General features: G+C 34.7%; 1 protein-coding gene across 1 annotated transcript in view; it reads right to left on the bottom strand.

Annotated features, from left to right (window-relative positions):
- Tusp (WD40 superfamily protein Tusp) overlaps positions 1-20,564 on the bottom strand; it is a 477,624-nt gene that overhangs the window by 31,746 nt on the left and 425,314 nt on the right. The window contains exons 3-5 of the mRNA XM_069844386.1: positions 12,694-12,876; positions 9,247-9,354; positions 2,469-2,679 (exon numbers count right to left, since the gene is read on the bottom strand). Of these exons, the coding sequence (XP_069700487.1) occupies positions 2,469-2,679; positions 9,247-9,354; positions 12,694-12,876 (502 nt within the window). The remainder of the gene's footprint in view (positions 1-2,468; positions 2,680-9,246; positions 9,355-12,693; positions 12,877-20,564) is intronic.

Below are 20,564 nucleotides of genomic sequence, written 5' to 3'. Positions count from 1 at the left end.
AGTTGCTAACCACTAGGATCACTAATATCGCCTCATTACATACAATGCGAACTAGTACCGGCACAGTCTATTGTTCCTAGCACTCTCACAACTCAAGCTTCGTGATTGTATACACTAGACTGTGGTCATACTATAAAACGCCTGTCAGTTTAGACTATACGCACGTCTTTCGATCACATGAACTCAAAGTCAGTTGAAGGTCAGTAACCTTGCAGGAAGCTCACTTGACGCAATGAAAGGCACTGACATTCACTTAGTGTACGGAATAGTAAGAGAATCTGCAATCGTAGCAAGGGAGCTCTATTGGCTACGATTTCCAAATCGGTGGGATTCCAAATAGACTAATGTTCGTTGCTGTGTACCAAAAACTCGGTCTCTTCGTCCTCGAACCGAGAGTTGTGGGCCGCAACGTGACGTTGTTTCTTTCGCAATGTGACGCAACGTTTATAAAAAAAATTCTACACTAGCTAAGAAAATATTAACTTTTGTTGACAATAAGAGATTATTTTATTTCGTATATTTCTTGTATTTTAATAACAATTTTTAAATGTAAATCTATTTTAATTCTTTCGTGATAGTTTAGAAGTGAATGCCATATCTTTTAAAAAGTCTTTTTTATTTTGATAATGTACAAGTCTAGTATATTTATGAGAATAAAAATGTAGGCTGTGTTCCAAATTCGAATTATTACAGTTCAAAATAAATAATGATCTTAATCACATGTGCTAATGTAAAAAGGTGATCGTGTTTGGATACACGTTAAATTATTTGATTGGCTGTCACACGACAAAGATCTTCATGGTAAGCCTGGACGATAGGGAACCCTAAGAACCTTAGACCTCCGCGTAACTAGCCAGGCGTTTGTAGAGAAAACGAATCTTGTAAGAGTATTAACTAATCTAAAACATGGTATTTTTCATATCTAAAAATAACTTCGAAGATTGCGAAATTTTTTACATAATGTGGTTCTGTATACTAAACCCGATTATCTCTAAAAATATTTGCACGTATAGCCGTATCATTCTATATAATTATGATACAATAGGCGAGGTCCAAATTTATGTGATAGTATTAGCACATGACTTCATTATGAATAGAATAGAACATCTATATTACGTTTTGTGATTAAATTCACGTTTAATTAGAAAATTAAGTTTGAAGCTTCAGCAGACTGGCAACATCGCCGCTAACACACTTCTCGTAATATAGATGTAAGAGGTCAACAAACTCGATCTTCTCGCTAGGTAAGCTTCTGACTCGACGTTGCAATTGATCGCATCGTGCAGTGGCTTAAAATTAATGTTTTAAAAATAAATTTACAAGAAAACAGTCCACGCAATTGAAATACGCCAGAGGGATACATTATCCTTTATTATATTTTCTATCGATATGGACAAAAATCAGATCCAACTCGCAATAGTTAACGAATAAAAGGTTGTTAAACATTTGAAAAAAAAAAAAATTTTGTTTTCTGGGAAAAAAACTATGAACTTTCCACTAATATGATTTTATACTTTTTTGTTATATACAACATGAGCTATTCGCTCTGAAAATCTGCAGAGTTATTTCACTTCCAGTCTGTATATTTTTTAGTTATGTCATTTACAATTAATAGATTTGGCAATTACGAGGTACGTTTGAAAAGTTCGTGGCCTCACACATAGATGACATTGAAATTAAAACAAAATGGAATCCAAGACTTCGTTCATACGCATTTAAACTTGTCTGCGGTGAATGGTAGCTGAGGAGAATAGATTTGGTTGAATGTAGGGCTGATAAAAGGAAGTGTTATGGAAACAAAAGACAATAGGGATATCTCTCCGTTTATCTGTTACTTTTGGCTATCCCTACCATAAAGTAAATTCATATGGCATAACAGTTGATATACAGAATACCGTATGTTCTATGCTTAAACTCGAATTTAGTAAGGCCGTACTGGTTTTAACATGATTACAACAATTCTGTAAATCTACATAATAAAATATATGCATTATATTTCTATAAGTTAAATAGTGCGGAAAGGAACTGGTCAGCCTATATCATTATTTCCTGGCTTAGTTGCCCCATGAATGATGCCTTATTGGTTTCAGCCCTGATCACTATATAACAGATTGCTCAACCTTATAGGCTTTGACGGCAACAACTTTTATAAAGTTTACTATACTGCATCTAGCGACAGTAGAAGGAGTCACGTTATAACTCTCATTTGAATTGCATGGGGCAACTGTACTTCCATCTACCGTTCGTTTCCAGTCGACGGTGGCGATCCCGGTGGTTGTTTTCTTCCACATGCTATCGTTTTTAACATTGCAATGGTCAAACTGTTATATACATGTTGAGGGGTTTCAGTTATGATGTTCAAACCTGTTTTCGGACAGTTGACTAAAAACAACCTAAATAGTGATTTTAGAGATTTACTTCCGTAATTTTAGTAGTTTACATGAGTACCGGTAGTTAAAGCTACACACCTGCAGGGGGTGTGTACTGTTGCTGTTGCTGTTGGGACTTCTGTTGCTGCCCGACCTCAGGCTCCGTTTCATCCGACTCTTCCATCTTGAATTTCTCACAAGACCAGGCCATCATGGTGATGCCCACATCGTTACTCAGTTGTACCTGGGACACCATTGCCCCATGCACATCCATCACGATGATCTGGCCTGCTGTCGTTCCGAAGTACACCTGAACATATGACGAAACAAATTCTTTAGTTGGTATTCACAGTATGAGTCAAAATTTTGTTCACCAAAGGTTATTGTTTAAAGGGGTAGGTACAGTTTTGTGCACTGAAAAATTGACAATATGAAATACATTTTTTCCCAGTGTACATAGCTGATACACAGGTTTCTTTAGTTAAGTTTATTATTGCAAGCAAAAATTACTTGCATTAACAAGGATTTTACAATACTATTGTACTAATCGTATATGAATAATCTTCAAAATTCAAAACTGCTTACCAATCTCACATTCAAATACATAAGCCTATTAGAAAATGTTGTAAGGTAAGCTCTTATACATGTTACAGACTCATGTATTATTTTACTACGATGTACCGAAATACATAGGGCTATTCTATCTCAAATCGACCGAAATGTAGAGAAAATTAACTTTGCAATTTTTAAATACAGTGAAACTTTTTCTGTCCATTGAAAACTGTGACACAATGCTTTGTACAAAGTTTGAGGCATCAGAACTTCATAGTGTTTAAATTTAAAATATTTAAATTTATCGTATTTTCATTAAGTTAGCAACTTTAAACTGTTGTGGCTCCGAAACCCTTTCAACCAATGATCAAAAATCACGGTTTATTTAGATGCTGAGAAATTAAAGTTTATATTGACATGTAAACAGATTTTCTTACTTTTTATGGAAATGGAAAAATTTAGATTTTTCTTCATTAAGACGCCTTTGACCATGAAAAAACATTTTAAAAATATATGGTTAGATTCCGCATTGAAAGTACAAATAAACACATATTTTTTTACCGGTACACCGTTGATAAGAAAAAATTGAAAATATCAAATAAAGAAAATAAATAGTACGCGCGTGAAGTAACCAGCTGACTGTGAGGCGGGAGCTAGCCGAGACAAGCAAGGCCAGGAGACAAATACGTGATGTTTCGTCTAGTAGCGCATAGCTGGGCTAGCTTTATCACAAGTTTTCATAAACACAGGAGTAAAATGACGCCCAACGCTCGCTTATCTTCAGCTCTCGGCCAGTGCGTGCGGTACTGCGCCGTTAAAGTCTAGGCGTGTGAAAATAATTTATTTAATACCTTCGAAACTTATTGCCGAGCCACTAAGCAAACAATGCCGAATCCCTCTTAATAATGCAAGTTTTTTTCTCAATATTTTTTACATTTTTACAAATGGGCAAAAAGCCTAAAAGTAAGTAAAATCAGATTATCTGTCTCTCTGTAGGTATACAATAAGAATAAGGATTACTTCTTAACATAATCTACCAATGAGCTCCCGTTCAATGTTCTGCAGTAAATGGTTCCAGAGTTCTGAGCGCTGAAAGAGGCTTGTTTTTATAAAAATACGCTAAATTTGTCACTCAATAGAACGAAAACCGTTTGACTTTCGATAGTATATTTTTGAAAATGCACTCCCCTCAGCACCTTGTATAAATAGGGAAAAAATTAGAGTATTAAAAAAATGCGAGGTTTTTTACTGATCGATTTCATATGGAATAGCCTGTACGGAGTTTCAGTGGAGTAATTCTGCATTTCCATATGGCGAAGAATCGGTAGAACGGAGAAAAACCCGGGTTCGCGTCCGGGTGTTGGGGAGAATTTTTCTCCGTTGTACCGATTCTTTATCATGTTTTATTGTTAATAACAATAGGAAATTCGTCTGATATGATAATGTAAGCTCCTACTCCAACATCTGTTCAAACAGTAGGCCTACAATTATCTTCTGCCAAAGAAAGTGGTTGGTTGGCTGGTTCCTAGAGCTCTGGCACTTGGCTATGATGTCATTCGCTAGCCAGAGAAAATTGAGCCTCTCTTTTTGTAGGCACAAACTGCAACTGGTGTTTTCATGCATCTTGTCTATATTGCCTTATGGTTTACAAGACACATTTAATATAAGAGTAAAACAGAAAGGATTATAATGCTGCAAGTCCTGGATGCTGAATTTATGTTTCTGCTTCCAAGCTGTAAAACTCTTGAAGTGAGCTCGGGATAAGTTATATGTAATTTCTGACTTTCCGCTTACTTTGTTACACGTACAAGAGTATTCCAAGTTTCTTGCCATACATTTGAAATAATTGTGACTTAAGATGCTGCCTTGGATGTGAACTTCTAATTCAATTGAGATCCGAGTTTTGGAGGACTTAAAGTTGAGCTTAACTTGATGTCACTTTATTGTACTTTCGTTCACAGTGTTAAACTATAATACAAGCTGAAAGGGAACAAGATACACTCAGAATGTTATTAATTAAACTTCGTATTATTTTTATGGAGGAAATATTAATTACATATTCTCACATATTTTAACAACAGTTTTACTTGTCCTTTCTTAAGCAAAACTAATGGAGGTTAGTTAAGCATCTTTACGTTAAATTATATTACTACCATTATGTCATGATACCGGCGTAACGAGGGTCTGAATTTGGGTAAGTATATAAGACTCTTAACTATTTTAAGAAGAGAGCATGATGAAATTTGTTCAGATTGTCAATTAATATAGATAAATACAATATAATATTTGTTACTCAGTCAAATGACAAATCAATGTAAAATAATGACTTATATTACATGGTCATTAAGTTTTATACACATAAATTACATATTGCAAACGTTTTCGCCCATTCAGGCATCTTCAGGCCAGGGGCGTATTTTGCGGGCTACCGGGGCTACCGGCGGTAGCCCAAGGAAATTACAAAAGAAAAAGTTTATAATATAACATAATGTAATAATTTTGTATTATTAGTTTTACCATAGTAATTAAAATTAAAGTAATTGTTAGATATATTTTGTGTAATAATAGGGTCAGCGGTAGCCCAAACCCTTTAACCAGTATACGCCTCTGCTTCAGGCAAAATTATACAATATCTCAATATAAAACTGTATAGTCATTACATTGGTGGTAGATAAACTGTTTAAAATTAATGATGTACAACATCTCCATAATTAAAATGTAATGTTACAGGTCATAAAATTAAAATAATATTAAAAATAGAAACAACGTAGTGTTATGATTTAAACTTCATAATATTCTGTGGAACTCTTGTTCAGTAGAGTCCAGTGATTGATGGGTTAGATCTGAAATATATAAATATGAAATAGAAGTGGCAAAATATCAAATTTAAAAGTACGTTTGGAATGGATAATGAAAGTACTCACGTCAGTACTTATTTCAGATCTAACCCATCAATCATTGGACTCTACTGAACAAGAGTTCCACAGAATATTATGAAGTTTAAATCGTAACACTACGTTGTTTCTATTTTTAATGTTATGTTAATTTTATGACCTGTAACATTACATTTTAATCATGGAGATGTTGTACATCATTAATTTTAAACAGTTTATCTACCACCAATGTAATGACTATACAGTTTGATAATGAGATATTGTATAATTGTGCCTTGTCGTGCGCCGGACTCCTGGTCGTTTCGCTCTCCGACGTGTTGTCGAGGTGGGGAGGGGAAACGGGAGTGACGTGACAAGATGGCTGTGGTGATACGAAACTGTGGTGAAGTTTAAAGGAAAGACTGTTTTTAAAGTAACATTGTTTATTACAGAAATAACAGTGAAAGTGTAACTATGGTTCCCTCCTAGTTCTGTGGTAGGGGTAACGGGGGAGTCGTGATAGAAATTGATGGTTTAGAAATTCGTCCTGAGGCTTCGATGCGGGGAGAGTTATGATGGGTGATAGTAAAGTGCGACTTGAGTGAGAGGAAGGTAGGGGTAACGGGAGTGCCTGGGGAAAATCGGCTTGCTCTCAGGTGTGTTGTGGGGGGGGCAGGATAACGAGAGAGATGGAATGAGGTAGAAGGTTAGTTCTCTAGTTCGAAGGATCAACACAGCGTGCTGTGCGACTTACCGACTTCGAGAACAAGCTCCTGGCATCGGAGGATCAACACAGCGTGCTGTGCGACTTACCGACTTCAGGAACGGGGAAGGGTGACCTCTATCATCGACGGATCAACAGAGCGCACTCGCGACTTACCGACTCTAGAGGGGGGGCTGAGGAGATGGTTGTGTTTAATCGAACAAGCCGGGATAAGAGCTGGGAGTCGAAGTCAGGATGGTGAGAGATAAGGGTGATCAGGGGAGAGAAGTGTGCGGGTTGGAGGTGGTGATGAGGCTTGTAGCGAGACTAGAATAAAATAAGTTTAGATTACGTAAGAAGTGAGGCTAGTGTAGGAAAGAATACAGGAGACAGGGGCGCAGCTTGGCTCCCTGTTCCCGGAGTGGTGGCCGTGTGCAGACACGTCCGAACAAAAGACAACCATAGCGTAGGCCTGGTTGGGAGACTGCTGTCAGTGACGGAGGTCGCGCTAGAGCTACCTCTTTGCCATCTGACGAACGAGTCACTGAAGTCACGGAGATGCGTTATATTTATACCCCTCGGAACAATGGTGGTTGAGGACGCCATTGACGTCACAGTGCCTGGGGGTATTTCTATTGCCAACGTGACTCGTCGCCGCGCGATCTTTGCTTTCTCCCTCACAAGAGGGGAAAAAAAAAGCGAGCCAACCTGCTTTCTGAGAGAGAGAAAGCAGCGACTCTCATTTGCGCGGGTAGGTCTGAACCGTTTAAAGTAGGACGCACGGGCATCGAGAATTGATATACACAACAGCCTGAAGATGCCTGAATGGGCGAAAACGTTTGCAATATGTAATTTATGTATGTAAAACTTAATGACCATATAATATAAGTCATTATTTTACATTGATTTGTCATTTGACTGAGTAACAAATATTATATTGTATTTATCTATATTTTAAGAAGGCTGAAAATGTTGCTTTCTGATTCAGAAAGATTTTAGTTTCTTCAAATTATGTAAACTGAAAAATGTTTGTAATAATATGACTGCTATTTCTAATACAAAATTGTCTATCATTCATGCACTCATTACGATGAAAACAATCTAAAAATGAAACTAAATTGTCTCTTTTTGATATGTACAGGGGCATCTCTAGTTGTGCTTTAACAATGCTGTAGGCCAGACCTGCAGAATTGTAGTTCCCAAGAGCGATTGCTTTACTCCCCTTTCTTACCCCACCCACCTTTTCTACCAGTGCGGTCATGACGGCACGTACACAATACGCTATCAAGAATTACAAATGAACAGATAATAAAATCCTTAGGAACATACCTTTAGAAAGTAAGAGAAAAATGAATGAAGGAAATAAATAAATAAAATGATATGTAAAATAAATTTTAAAATGTATGTGTGCATATAATGTAAGAAGGTCTACCTATGTATATTACTAGTAAAGTCGATTAAATCGACTTTTTGTGTAAAATAAGTTAAGTACAGTTCCCGACTTGTCTTTCCGTGTTCTGTATTCTACTAAAATGAAATAAGTCCGAAATGTTGCATGCAGGCAACAAACCAACTACTTTATTTGAAAAATTTATTATGATTTTTCGTGCATTAATAAAGTTTTAATTCCTGTTCTTACAAAACTTGTATTACTAATATTGTTTTGATTAGTTTATTGATTACTTTTATAAGGCTAAAGGTACCATCAGTATCAATGCAAAATTATCATGTCATACTCAATATCTTTTTTTGGGGGGGGGATATCACTTTCTTTATGATTGATGTATTTCATCCATTTAGTACAGTATAGTTGTACTACTATGGAATTTATGTGAATATTCCTTCTTAACTCTTTATTATGTTATTAACGTTTAAAACACAACTGCAATATTAAGAAATTGGTATTAGTACTTTTGTTTTACAGACTATATAGATAATATCAAACAGAAAGAAGCCATATAAAAATAACGACATAAAATTTCACGTTCCGTCTGAAGTTTGTACACCACTGTTCCAACATGCTGCTTATTCATATACACAATCCTTACTCTTTCCAAACTTAGCGCTTGATGCCCGCGCTCGACGTCAAGGTAAAAAAAATGCGCTTGCTTTGACATCACTGACGTAGTACAACATTTCAATGGTCACCGCTAGGAGCACTGATTTATAGCACTGTTGCCATTACTTATCGAATGCCTTAGTATACTACCTGGAACTTCTCTGTGAGAATTATACATGATTCTAATATTTACTGCTTAGATTACTCTTCCTAGTGCCGAAATAAGAAAGCACGAGCGTTCTACTCCCGGCCCTCTAGTCACTTCGTGGAATGTACACGGAACAACATCATCTTTTTATATGTCACTGCTAAATTAAATGCCATTGACAGACTTCTAAGATATTGGGGTGTATAATACTTAAATGAGATTAAATTTCACTTGTTAATTAATGTGCTAGATCAAATACAGCTGTTGTTTCTTCAAGCAAACTTCGTATGACTTTGACTTTCATTAAATGAGGTATCTTGTCTGTTATAATTTCCACAAGTTTTTTTCTCTCGTCTCTCAATTAAAATCCTTTTAACACTTGACAGACCCTGGAAAAGTTCTTAATTGCATTCCCTTCTTTTTTTTGAGTACTTTTTCCACTTCACTGCTTGAAATAAGGACTTCGCAAGTTCTTTTAGGATTATATGAAAATCAGAAAGTAGCTTTAGAAAGCCAAAACGTCAAGAGGCAGATTCACTCACTTGTTGGTCATCAGGTGTCCATATACCGCACGTGATGGTGGAGTCCAGGGTGAGCATGGAAGACCAATAGCGCTGTCCCGCGACAGACCCAACCAGGACAAAGCCATCCTGAAATATAATAATTATTATGTAGTAGTATATATTATTATTATTATTATTATTATTATTATTATTATTATTATTATTATAGTAGTTGTATTTTATTTAACGGTGCTCTCAACTGTAGCAGATATTTAGCATCCAAATTCAATAAGGGCGAGAAATGAACGACGAATTACATCTGGAATCATCTGTCAATTACATTCCAGAAATATACAACACGAAACACATAGCTTTATTTGCGTCTCGGAGAAGCCATGTCTAGCGATATCACCTTTTAAATCCACCGATCTCGGCTGAGTTTGAACCAGTGAACCTCGGGTCACCGAGGAAGACAGATACACTGCGCAAAACAATTAGGAGATAACTCTATCTTTCCTTCGTAGTTTCCTTCCTACTTATGCTGTCTCTTTCAAAGGAATTATTGGGCCGTATTTCTATGATGATGCCAATGATCATTTTCAAGAAGTAGTGGTTACATACAAATGGCATACTACGTTCTGTACTATCATATAACAAAAGTTAATTTAATACAATATCTAAAGTTTCATTTCACTATTTAAAAATCGCTGTTTTTTTTGGCCCATCTGTATCTGTATCATAATCTGAACACACGCTCTCGTCATGAAACAATACTAACAATACCATCCCATCGCACCTCCTCATACTCATCTTCTTTCATAATAGCCCTGCCAAGACTCTGGAATTCGCTACCTGCTAGCATCAGGGACTGTCGAAATAAAATTGAATTCAAACGAAAACTTACTAGGCACTTGGTCAGTAATTGATTACTTGTAAATAGTTTCTTTAATCTATCACAAAATATTTCAATATTCAGTAATTTCATCACTATACAATTTTGTTATTCTAGATTTAATTTGTAATTCAGTAAATATAAAATATTCTTTGTTTCTCTATGATAAATTATCTAGCTTTAATTATTCAGGTAATCTTTTCGTACTTTGATTTTATTGTAATTGTAAATTTAATACTAACTGTAATATTATTTGTAATTGTAATTGTAAATTTAATACTAATTGTAATTTTATTGTTGATATTGTAGTTGGAATCTCCTGGTAGAGGGGCAGAGAAGGCCTGACGGCCTTATCTCTACCAGGTTAAATAAATAAATACTAATACTACTATTTGTACGCAGTTACAATACTAGCCTACATCAAGCCAACACCATTCTGGTTGATGCTATTGTAATGACTATTTCGTTTATATGACGTCATTCCATTTTCGGCCAATGAAGTGTAATGAAATTTTGAATTCCAACCAATCACAGTCATACATCGCGATAATTTCTGCAGCTCGATTTATCACTATCAATTTATCGCATGGTCGTTCTTTTGTTTAGTCAATGTCGCCAACTGTTTCCACGTAAATCGATGAGAATGAATCCACTGTACTAAATAAAGTGCGAAATCCTACTTTCACATCTACATCTTCATCTTCTAATTCCATGTCCATTGTATCTAAAGAAAATGGCACTCCTTCATAACAATTGTTCATTTAATTAATGTATTAATGTGGAATTTATACTATAAAAAGTTTAAATTAAATTATGACTTCAGCAGATAATAAAAACGAAATTCTGTTATAAGAAGAGAAAAGCGCAGCACATGTAATTAACATTTTTAAACCTGTATTTCGCTTTTCTCAATTGGCATTACTGAATACCATTCAATTTCTTTATTGCATTAATTGTTACTCATCTATTTCGACTTCACAAAGTCTGAATAGGATCAGTATTCATAAATATACAATTATTAACATTTTGTGAGCGAATTTTAGGAATATATTACTTACATTTTTATTTTATTCACGAAACAGTCCTAATAAATGTCACTCGAGGTCTGAGATTTCTATAGATAATAAATATCGAAATGGGAGTTACGGTGGAATTAAGGAGGGAAACGAGAGAACGCCGAGAAAAACGCTCAGGAATCTTGGCTTTGTCCACCACAAATACGACTCCCGCCATTACCGGGATTCAAACCCATGTCTGCAGTCATCTTAAGCCAACTGAGCTACCAACGCGTCCTTTATTACTATTTGCAAAGTTTACTTTGTTTTTATATTACACCTGTAGCCAAAGCGATATTATTTTTGTGTTGTAAAAGCTCTCAAGAATTCGAGGGGATCATACCAGAAGCTATACCAACAAATTTTTTGTTATTGAAATATTTTAATGGAATCTATTTATTTGAAAACAATCCTTGAGAATTACAATGGACATTAGGAGGAATCAAAGAAAGTACCTTGTTATGTAGACAAGGATAGGAAAAATCATTTCATATTTATATGACTCTACTGTAAATTTGCATGATGCCGTCGATATAATCGAATACTTCAGTTTAGATATTCTTAAATAAAGAGAATAGACTTAAAACTATTTTAATATCAACATATAAATACGAACCATAGTTTAATTAAGATTTACATATCATTTAGTTTTATTGTGCATACTTTATATTACTTGCTAGGCCTATATGTTTAATTAAATTATGGTAATCACTTAATTTTAAACCGTGTTAATGTATGGCGCTTGGCCCACTATGGCTCTGAACCCTTCATTTTCTGTACAATATTAAAGCTCAATGCAAAAATATTAAGGATCATAAATTCGTTTTTGCTCTTCTATGATACTCTGACTACTTTAAAAGAATATTAAAACAGAAAACTTTGTTATCAAATCAAATATCATATCAAATCAAATCAAATCAAATATCAAATATGAAATAACAAATCAAATCAATCAATCAATCAATCAATCAATCAATCAATCAATCAATCAATCAATCAATCAATCAATCAAAGCAATAGATGTTTGGCAACGAATGAACGAATGAACGAATAAACGAATAAACGAATAAACAAATAAACAAACAAATAAATAAATAAGTAAATAAATAAGTAAATAAATAAATAAATAAATAAATAAATACGTAAATAAATAAATAAATACGTAAATAAATAAATAAATAAATACGTAAGTAAATAAATAAATAAATACGTAAGTAAATAAATAAATAAATAAATAAATACGTAAATAAATAAATAAATAAATACGTAAATAAATAAATAAGTACATAAATAAATAAATGAATACGTAAATAAATAAGTAAGTATTGTAGGTCGAATTTAGACTTTACACGTTAAAAGATGTTTCACGCACGAGTAAATAGGGATGAAAAATACAGATTGCTTCATTAATTACGTGTAAGTTTCTTCGAACAAGTCATATGTCGTATTTTTCATCATGAGCAATCATATGCTGGTTGTATTTTACTAATGTGTAATGCCATAAGCATTTATCGAAAGTTTTACAAAGACTTTACTTACCTGATAGCAAATGAGAGCCATGCGGCCATCGTGGGACCAAGAGAAGTGCGTGACGGGAGTATTTCTGTCGTTGATGAGCTCGATGCTCCACCTGCCCTCGTACTTGATCCACACGAAGATGATGCCGGAGCTGTCGCACGAGGCCAGCTTCTGGTACGGCTCATTCCACTTCACCAATATCACCTGCAACAACAAAAATTGTTCAAACAGGGCATTCTTATCACGTCTTAGTACCGTTTGTGAGTATACAGAGTGAAATGGTAACCCCAAGACCACCGACAAATGAAATAGAAAGAGGTAAAGGGCATTTATACTGAATGGAATACAAGTGCAATTAACATAAGCATCACGGTTTTGGTCATTGGTCTGTTCTGCCTCCAAATCAAGTAGTTAAAAACTTATCACTCCGCCGCATTTTAGGCCGTCAAATATCTCCCTTTTTCTTTTGTAGTTATATATTTCATAGTACAGAGTGTCCATAAAATAAGTAACTATTTTCATGAAAACGATATAGTTCATGATATTTCTATTCATAAGACGATTGTACACTACAAACTCATACACACTCATTGGTTCCTTTCGACATGTCGTCCATTGATGTCCCTGCACAATTCCCATCTGGACACGGGAAAAACACTAGAGGAGGGGAATTCGATCTGGTGCTGTGGGTTGAGCTTCGGCGTAGCTCAGTGGTTAGAGCGCTTGGTACGAGAACCAAGGATCCGAGCCGGCGCCGGAGTGATTTTTCTACTCTAATAACCATTGTTACCATAACAGATAGATTCTGTAGGACCAAAAATTAATCTTTACGTAGATTGGAACTTTTTTGCTACTATTCGTTTTAATTTTCATCCCTAAATTTTTGACCGTCACTTTTGAAACACTCTGTATAATTTAATGTCATTATTTTCACATATATTATGTTACGTAATTTACTTCTAATTATTTATTAAATGCTTTTACGTTATTTACAAGTACAATATGAATTTGTTAATCGTATATTAGTCTATACATGCCTTTGCAATAATTTGTTTCAGTAGTATAAATATAGTATATCCCGAAAAAAGTAGTATATCCCGAAAAGACAAAGTATATGATTATGTCTCGTGACCAGAATATTGTACGAAATGGAAATATAAAAATTGGAGATTTATCCTTCGAAGAGGTGGAAAAATTCAAATATCTTGGAGCAACAGTAACAAATATAAATTACACTTGGGAGGAAATTAAACGCAGAATAAATATGGGAAATGCGTGTTATTATTCGGTTGAGAAGCTTTCATCATCCAGTCTGCTGTCAAAAAATCTGAAAGTTAGAATTTATAAAACAGTTATATTACTGGTTGTTCTGTATGGTTGTGAAACTTGGACTCTCACTTTGAGAGAGGAACATAAGTTAAGGGTGTTTGAGAATAAGGTGCTTAGGAAAATATTTGGGGCTAAGCGGGATGAAGTTACAGGAGAGTAGAGAAAGTTACACAACGCAGAACTGCACGCATTGTATTCTTCACCTGACATAACTAGGAACATAAAATCCAGACGTTTGAGATGGGCAGGGCATGTAGCACGTATGGGCGAATCCAGAAATGCATATAGAGTGTTAGTTGGGAGACCGGAAGGAAAAAGACCTTTGGGGAGGCCGAGACGTAGATGGGAGGATAATATTAAAATGGATTTGAGGGAGGTGGGATATGATGATAGAGACTGGATTAATCTTGCACAGGATAGGTACCGATGGCGGGCTTATGTGAGGGCGGCAATGAACCTTGGGTTCCTTAAAAGCCATTTGTAAGTAAGTAAGTAAGTATAAATATATTTCCACTACATGATTCTTACTTCGCTTCGCTCATTTAGAGGTTGTTTTTCACTACAGTAGGCCTTTATTTCTTAGTTTGTATAAAATCTTAGTAATGGCAATGACTTAGAAAAAGATGAATTTATTACAAACTACCGGTACGGATTTGCAGAGCCGTAAATGCAAGAAATATTCTACCACTGAGCAGCGGATATTTCGAGAAAATCTTAACTTAACATGTTATGTGGTCATTTTTTATGAGAGGAAACGGTCGCAGTGTGACTCTACCAGCAATCTTTACCATGTTATACGTAGAATTAGGAAGGACGACGCTGGGCCTCCTTGTGCAATATCGGTTCTAACGTCCAGGCTTCTGGTATAATCTTATTGAGCACTAACCGCTAGTTACGGGTCTCAGGAAAACAGTTATAAACGTTTCTGAAATTGAAGAGAATGTTTTATGATAGTTCATTACATTTACCGCAAAAGTTTTGCTTCTTTTACAAATAAGTTACAAATAAAAATTTAAACTTATAATTCGATATACAGAGTAGAAGGAAATCTATTACAGTAATTCACAGAGCTAACAGATCAAGTCAATGCGAACAAGTTTTGTCAAATAATTTTTTTGATACACCCAATAGTTTTGAGAATACGAAATGTAACGTGTTGCAACACTCCTTGAGATCATTGCTCCGCAGTGGGGATGAGTGTAACTCCAATCATCAACTCCGCAAGACTTACTAGAGAAGAATGTAAACAAAAACGTCTCATCAAATACGTTTCGATCAAATTACTATAGATGAAAACATAAATTAATTATGCAATTTGTTTGGATTTCAATATTCTTATTGCGCTATATCCACTTTAACTCTAAATTTAATACCATGAAACTTATTTAACATCCACAGTATCTATTGATTTCTTTGCTTTTACATAAATACAAAATAGTAAAGAATGTACATTCTTGTAAAACAAAACTATTTCCATTAAAGATTCATTTACATCTGATGTAAACTCAAAATAACATTATTACGAATACAGATTCTGTAACTCAATCTCCATTTAAGGGGATGCGCTACTGAATTTTCTAATATATATATTTTAAGAGATAATGTATTGAAATTTTAACAGCATATTATGATCATGATTATGAATTAATCAGGAAAATTTGAATGATCTAAGTCAAGAAATAACTCTTTAAAAAAATATAATTTGAAAATAACACGTTTATTTTTGGAAGCCGTTTTTTGGAATCTAAAACAGGAATTTTCCTTGTTTTTTATAGTGCTTATTATAGCTAAAACACAGGTTGTGGTAATGGAGCATTGGAATTTAGCATATGAAGCAAGGATAATGTTCAAAATTTCGTTTTTTGGAACTCAAAAATCAGAATTTGATTTATTTCACATATATTATATTTGCATGGCTTGTATATAAATATTTTTAGAGTAAAATAAAAAAAAATTAAATTTCTTAAAAAATTGTCATTTTTCAGTAGCGCATCCCCTTAAGTTATTATCTTTGAAGAAATTAAAAATAAATTAATTTAGAAAATAAATTAAGTTTACAGTAATTTTAAGTAATGCGTTAGGTGTTACAAATGTACAGTAATTTGATCGAAAAAAACATCTACTGAGACGTTTTTGTTTACATTCTCCTCTCGCAAGTCTTGCGGAGTGAATGATTGCAGTTACACTGACCCTCACTGCGCAGAAATGATCTCAAAAAGCGTTGCAGGGTTGCAACACACTACATTTCGTATTCTCAAAACTATTGGACGTATCAAAAAACTTGTTGGCACTGACTTGATCTATTACGTCCCTTTCTTTCCACCCTGTATGTCAGTAGAGGAGAGGCGTGGACCGAGGAGAACCCGACGTCTGACGGCGTAAAGGGACGGAAGAAAAAGAAGGTAGAGTAATTCGATATTGATTACAATGGCGATGGACGTGTATGAGAAACGCTTCATTAATTTATTAAACCCAGAAGTGGCGACCATACTTGCAAATTGTTTACACCTGGGAATGTTGCAGGTCGCAACTCATTCCAGGTGTAACATTTATGGATACTTCGGTGCTCTGTGCAGTGACCCAAAGGACTCGTAGAATTCTGTATCCTATAGTCAATCTGCGAATATATGAAGTATGTTGTGTTCTAACACTATTCACCTAATTTATTATGCAAAGGATGCTTAAATTATGACCCTGCAGCAGATCACAAACAATATACAGGGACATCATTTTATTTTAACTTTAATTTTTATTGTACCTGAGTTCTTTAATGTACTTCACTCGCACCCCTTCTACTAATGAAGTTCAACCGTCCTCCACACAGATCCAAGACCGCATATACTGTCATAGTAGCCTTACGGCCATAGTAAACAGTACGTTACAAAAATATGTTCGCGTTTTCCAGTGACGAAAGAGCTTTCAATATTGCATCATTTTCGCACAGGTACTATCGTCCATTTTCCTACGTCGCATTCCGGTTTTCCCCACCAGCTTCTATTCGCCTCTCTGTAAAGGCTAGTGCCTGGATTGTCTTAGCTCTTTTCTGAGAACATTAATTTCTGTTAGGAATTGGACGTCTGCATAATACAGGGACATCATTTTATTTTTACTAACATTTTTAATATTAACCTGGCTATACCTTTAGAGAACCGGAAAACCCGTTCGCTACCCCCTTCCACAACTGGAGTTCGATGATACTGGCGTAAAACACAAACAAATCACTCTACTAGGTATAGGAGGGAAGAAAAGTACTTCATCCATTTACGTAAACTAGGAAATATCGCGATTTTGAGTTTCATCATTTTCATTAGGATTTTTATTTAATGAAAATGCAGTACTGTATTAAGAATAAGTGTTTTTACTCACGAACTGAGCTATCAATTCGGACGTATTCATTATGCAGTGTATATTATACTGTCTACAGCACATTAGCGTACAATATAGAGAATAATGAAGTTCAATTGAAAAATAATCATAACATGGATATTTAAACACATTTTTGAAGAAGGTAGCCATTCATTTCGATAGCCTACAGGCTTCAGTTCTTTTGTGCATATTATCGCACTATAGACTATTGCATCTAATTCCAATTACCAGTTTCGTCCTTCGTACTAGTAACTCATGTTGAAATAATTCTGTACCTACTCTATAAAAGAGTACCTTATGTAATGTAAATTCAATCTTCACTTCTGCCCGACTCGTATAGATAAAATTTCTCAGACATGTTATCTACTGTCCGTCCAAGTGGTTATTCCGCAGGATCGTAGAAAGGAGGGAAATCACGTGACAGTTAATTACTTAACGAGGCCCTTTTATTTAAGTTATTTTAAACAGTTGTGTAATATTACGTAAATGTCCAATTCCTAACAGAAATTAATGTTTTCAGAAAAGAGCTAAGACAGCCCTGCTTTTACAGAGGGCCGTGCAGAAGCAGGTGGGGGAAATCGGGATGCGACGTAGGCAAACGGACAGTACCTGTGCGATAATATGATTCAATATTAAAAGTTCTTTCGTCACTGGAAAACGCGAACATATTTCTGGAACGTACTATACTCAGTAACTCAGTGCTGTTTACTATAAGCGGCCTTGATTCTGTCTGGAAAACAGTTGAAACTTCATTAGTAGAGGGGTGGGAGTGAAGTACATTAAAAAACTCAGGTACAATAAAAATTGAAGTAAAAAGAAAATGATGTCCCTGTATTATACCCATACAACTGTTTAAAATAACTTAAATAAAAGGGCCTCGTTAAGTAATTAACTGCCACGTGATTGCCCCCCTTTCTACGACCCTACGACATATCCACTTGGACGGACAGTAGATAGCATGTCTGAATACTTTTATCTTTTCGGATCGAGCAGAAGTGAAGATTGAATTTACAGTACGTAAGGTACTCTTTTATAGAGTAGGTACAGAATTATTTCTACATGAGTTACTAGTACGAAGGACGAAATTGGTAATTGGAATTACACAAATTAGAACTGAAGCCTGTATCGAAATGAACGGCCACCATTTTCAGAAATGTGTTTAAATATCCATATTATGATTATTTTTCAATTTAACTTCACTCTCTATATTGTACGCTAATGTGCTGTAGACAGTATAATACACACTGCATAATGAATACATCCTAATCGGCAGCTCATTTCGTGAGCAAAAACACTCATTGTTTATACTGTATTGTATTTTGATTAAACAAAAACCTAATGAAAATTATCAAACTCAAAAGTGTGATATTTCATAGTTTACGTAAATGGATGAAGTACTTTTCTTCCCTCCTATATCTAGTAAAGTGATTTGTTTATATATTACGCCTGTATCATCGAAGTTCAGTCGTAGAAGGGGGTAGCAACCGTTGATCCTAACGTATAGCCAGGTTAATATTAGAAATGTTAGTAAAAATAAAATGATATCCATGTACCATATCTATGGAAATAACATGATTTTTATGAAAGAAAAGAAAATAATATGGGAGAAAATAATAAACGCAATTGAGATAAAATACAGAAAACATGAAAAAGTAACACGAATAAAATAAAACTATATGTATATGTATATATATATATATATATATATATATATATATATATATATATATATATATAATAGAAAAGAACCATAACTTGAGACATAAATAAACATAAGCTAGCTAAACAGGAATAATGTAATAAGATGAAACATATGGCAAAAAATTAGGGACTAAGGGTAAAGTGCTGTACTAATGCTTCGAGGCTACGATCGGGCTTGGTTCGAATTCCACTTCGGCTGAATCTCAGGATGGACTTATCCAACTGCAAGCCGAAAATCAGGTAATTCCTTATCTAATCCTCGGATTCATCCCGTCAAGCACCATTTCGATATCAATGTTAGACAACCGCACAATTAATAGCCTACAGAATTGTTAATCAACCGATTAAACTTTAATAACAAATAAATTAAACCGATTTAGTAAAACAAATAACAAAATATAGCAAATAAAGGAACGTACAATTAGGCCCGCAACACACGACGCCGAGAACTAAATGTTTTGGTGTTCACATTATAGCGGGAAATATGTTGCTGCACAGTGGGACAGTGTTGCCAACTCGATTCTTAAAAATCCGCTGTGAAGCCTTGCAGAACCCGCTAAATTGCTATATTGTCAATGTAAAATTATATTGCTTTGCCGCTGTGAGTGCTAAAAATACCCGCTAAATCCCTATATCAGCAATACAAATTTCATAAATTTTACCCGCTAAACTAACGCCGAAAAACGCTAGATCTAGCGGTAAAACCGCTGAATTGGCAACACTGCAGTGGGGCCATCTCTGTATAGATAGTTAAGACATGAATTTTATTACGCGATACGGAAGGCGCTTTGATATGAGCTGATAGAATTATTATAGTTACATGACTCTGAACAGCTGACTTTCTATTAATTGCCCAATTTAATCTAATTTAAATTTTATACGCTACAATTCGGATAGGTTACCTATGGGAGTAGAAAATACAAGTGGTGGCGTAGTTTCCGTAGCTATGTTTTTAAAAAATCGCTAGCCGATCATTGTATTGTCAGCTATGCCTTATTTCGAGCGTTACTCCATGCTAAAGGAAAGCATTTTCCATAGGTCGACAAACGCATTACATATTTCTCGCTGTAGTGTGTTATGGGCCTTAAGTCTACATAATATATCATTTTTTTTTATTTTTCAGATAAATCAGTTCAAGATTATAAATTTATTTTAAAGTTTTCAATCATATGATTTATCATTTCTTGCAAAATTATTATTTGCTAATACATCTTACAGAAGAAAATTTATGAACGTTTTCGCCTATACGGCATTATCAGATATTCAAAATGTTACAACGAAATCTAAACGTAAGTCCAATAAGTAGTGATGGAGGAAATAAATTAAATACCGATATATTGATATTGCAATATATTGCAAACCTAATTTCGATAAACGATATATATCGCAGAAAATATATCGATATATCGAACGATTATCGATATATCGCTATTCCGTAAGCAAACTGCATTTTCAGGCGTACATTTACTGTATTACAATAAAATTACTTAAATTTT

Source organism: Periplaneta americana, chromosome 13 (assembly GCF_040183065.1).
Source record: "Periplaneta americana isolate PAMFEO1 chromosome 13, P.americana_PAMFEO1_priV1, whole genome shotgun sequence".
NCBI lineage: Eukaryota > Metazoa > Arthropoda > Insecta > Blattodea > Blattidae > Periplaneta > Periplaneta americana.
The sequence above is the reverse complement of the archived record's forward strand: the minus strand, read 5'-3'. Positions and strand labels throughout refer to the sequence as shown.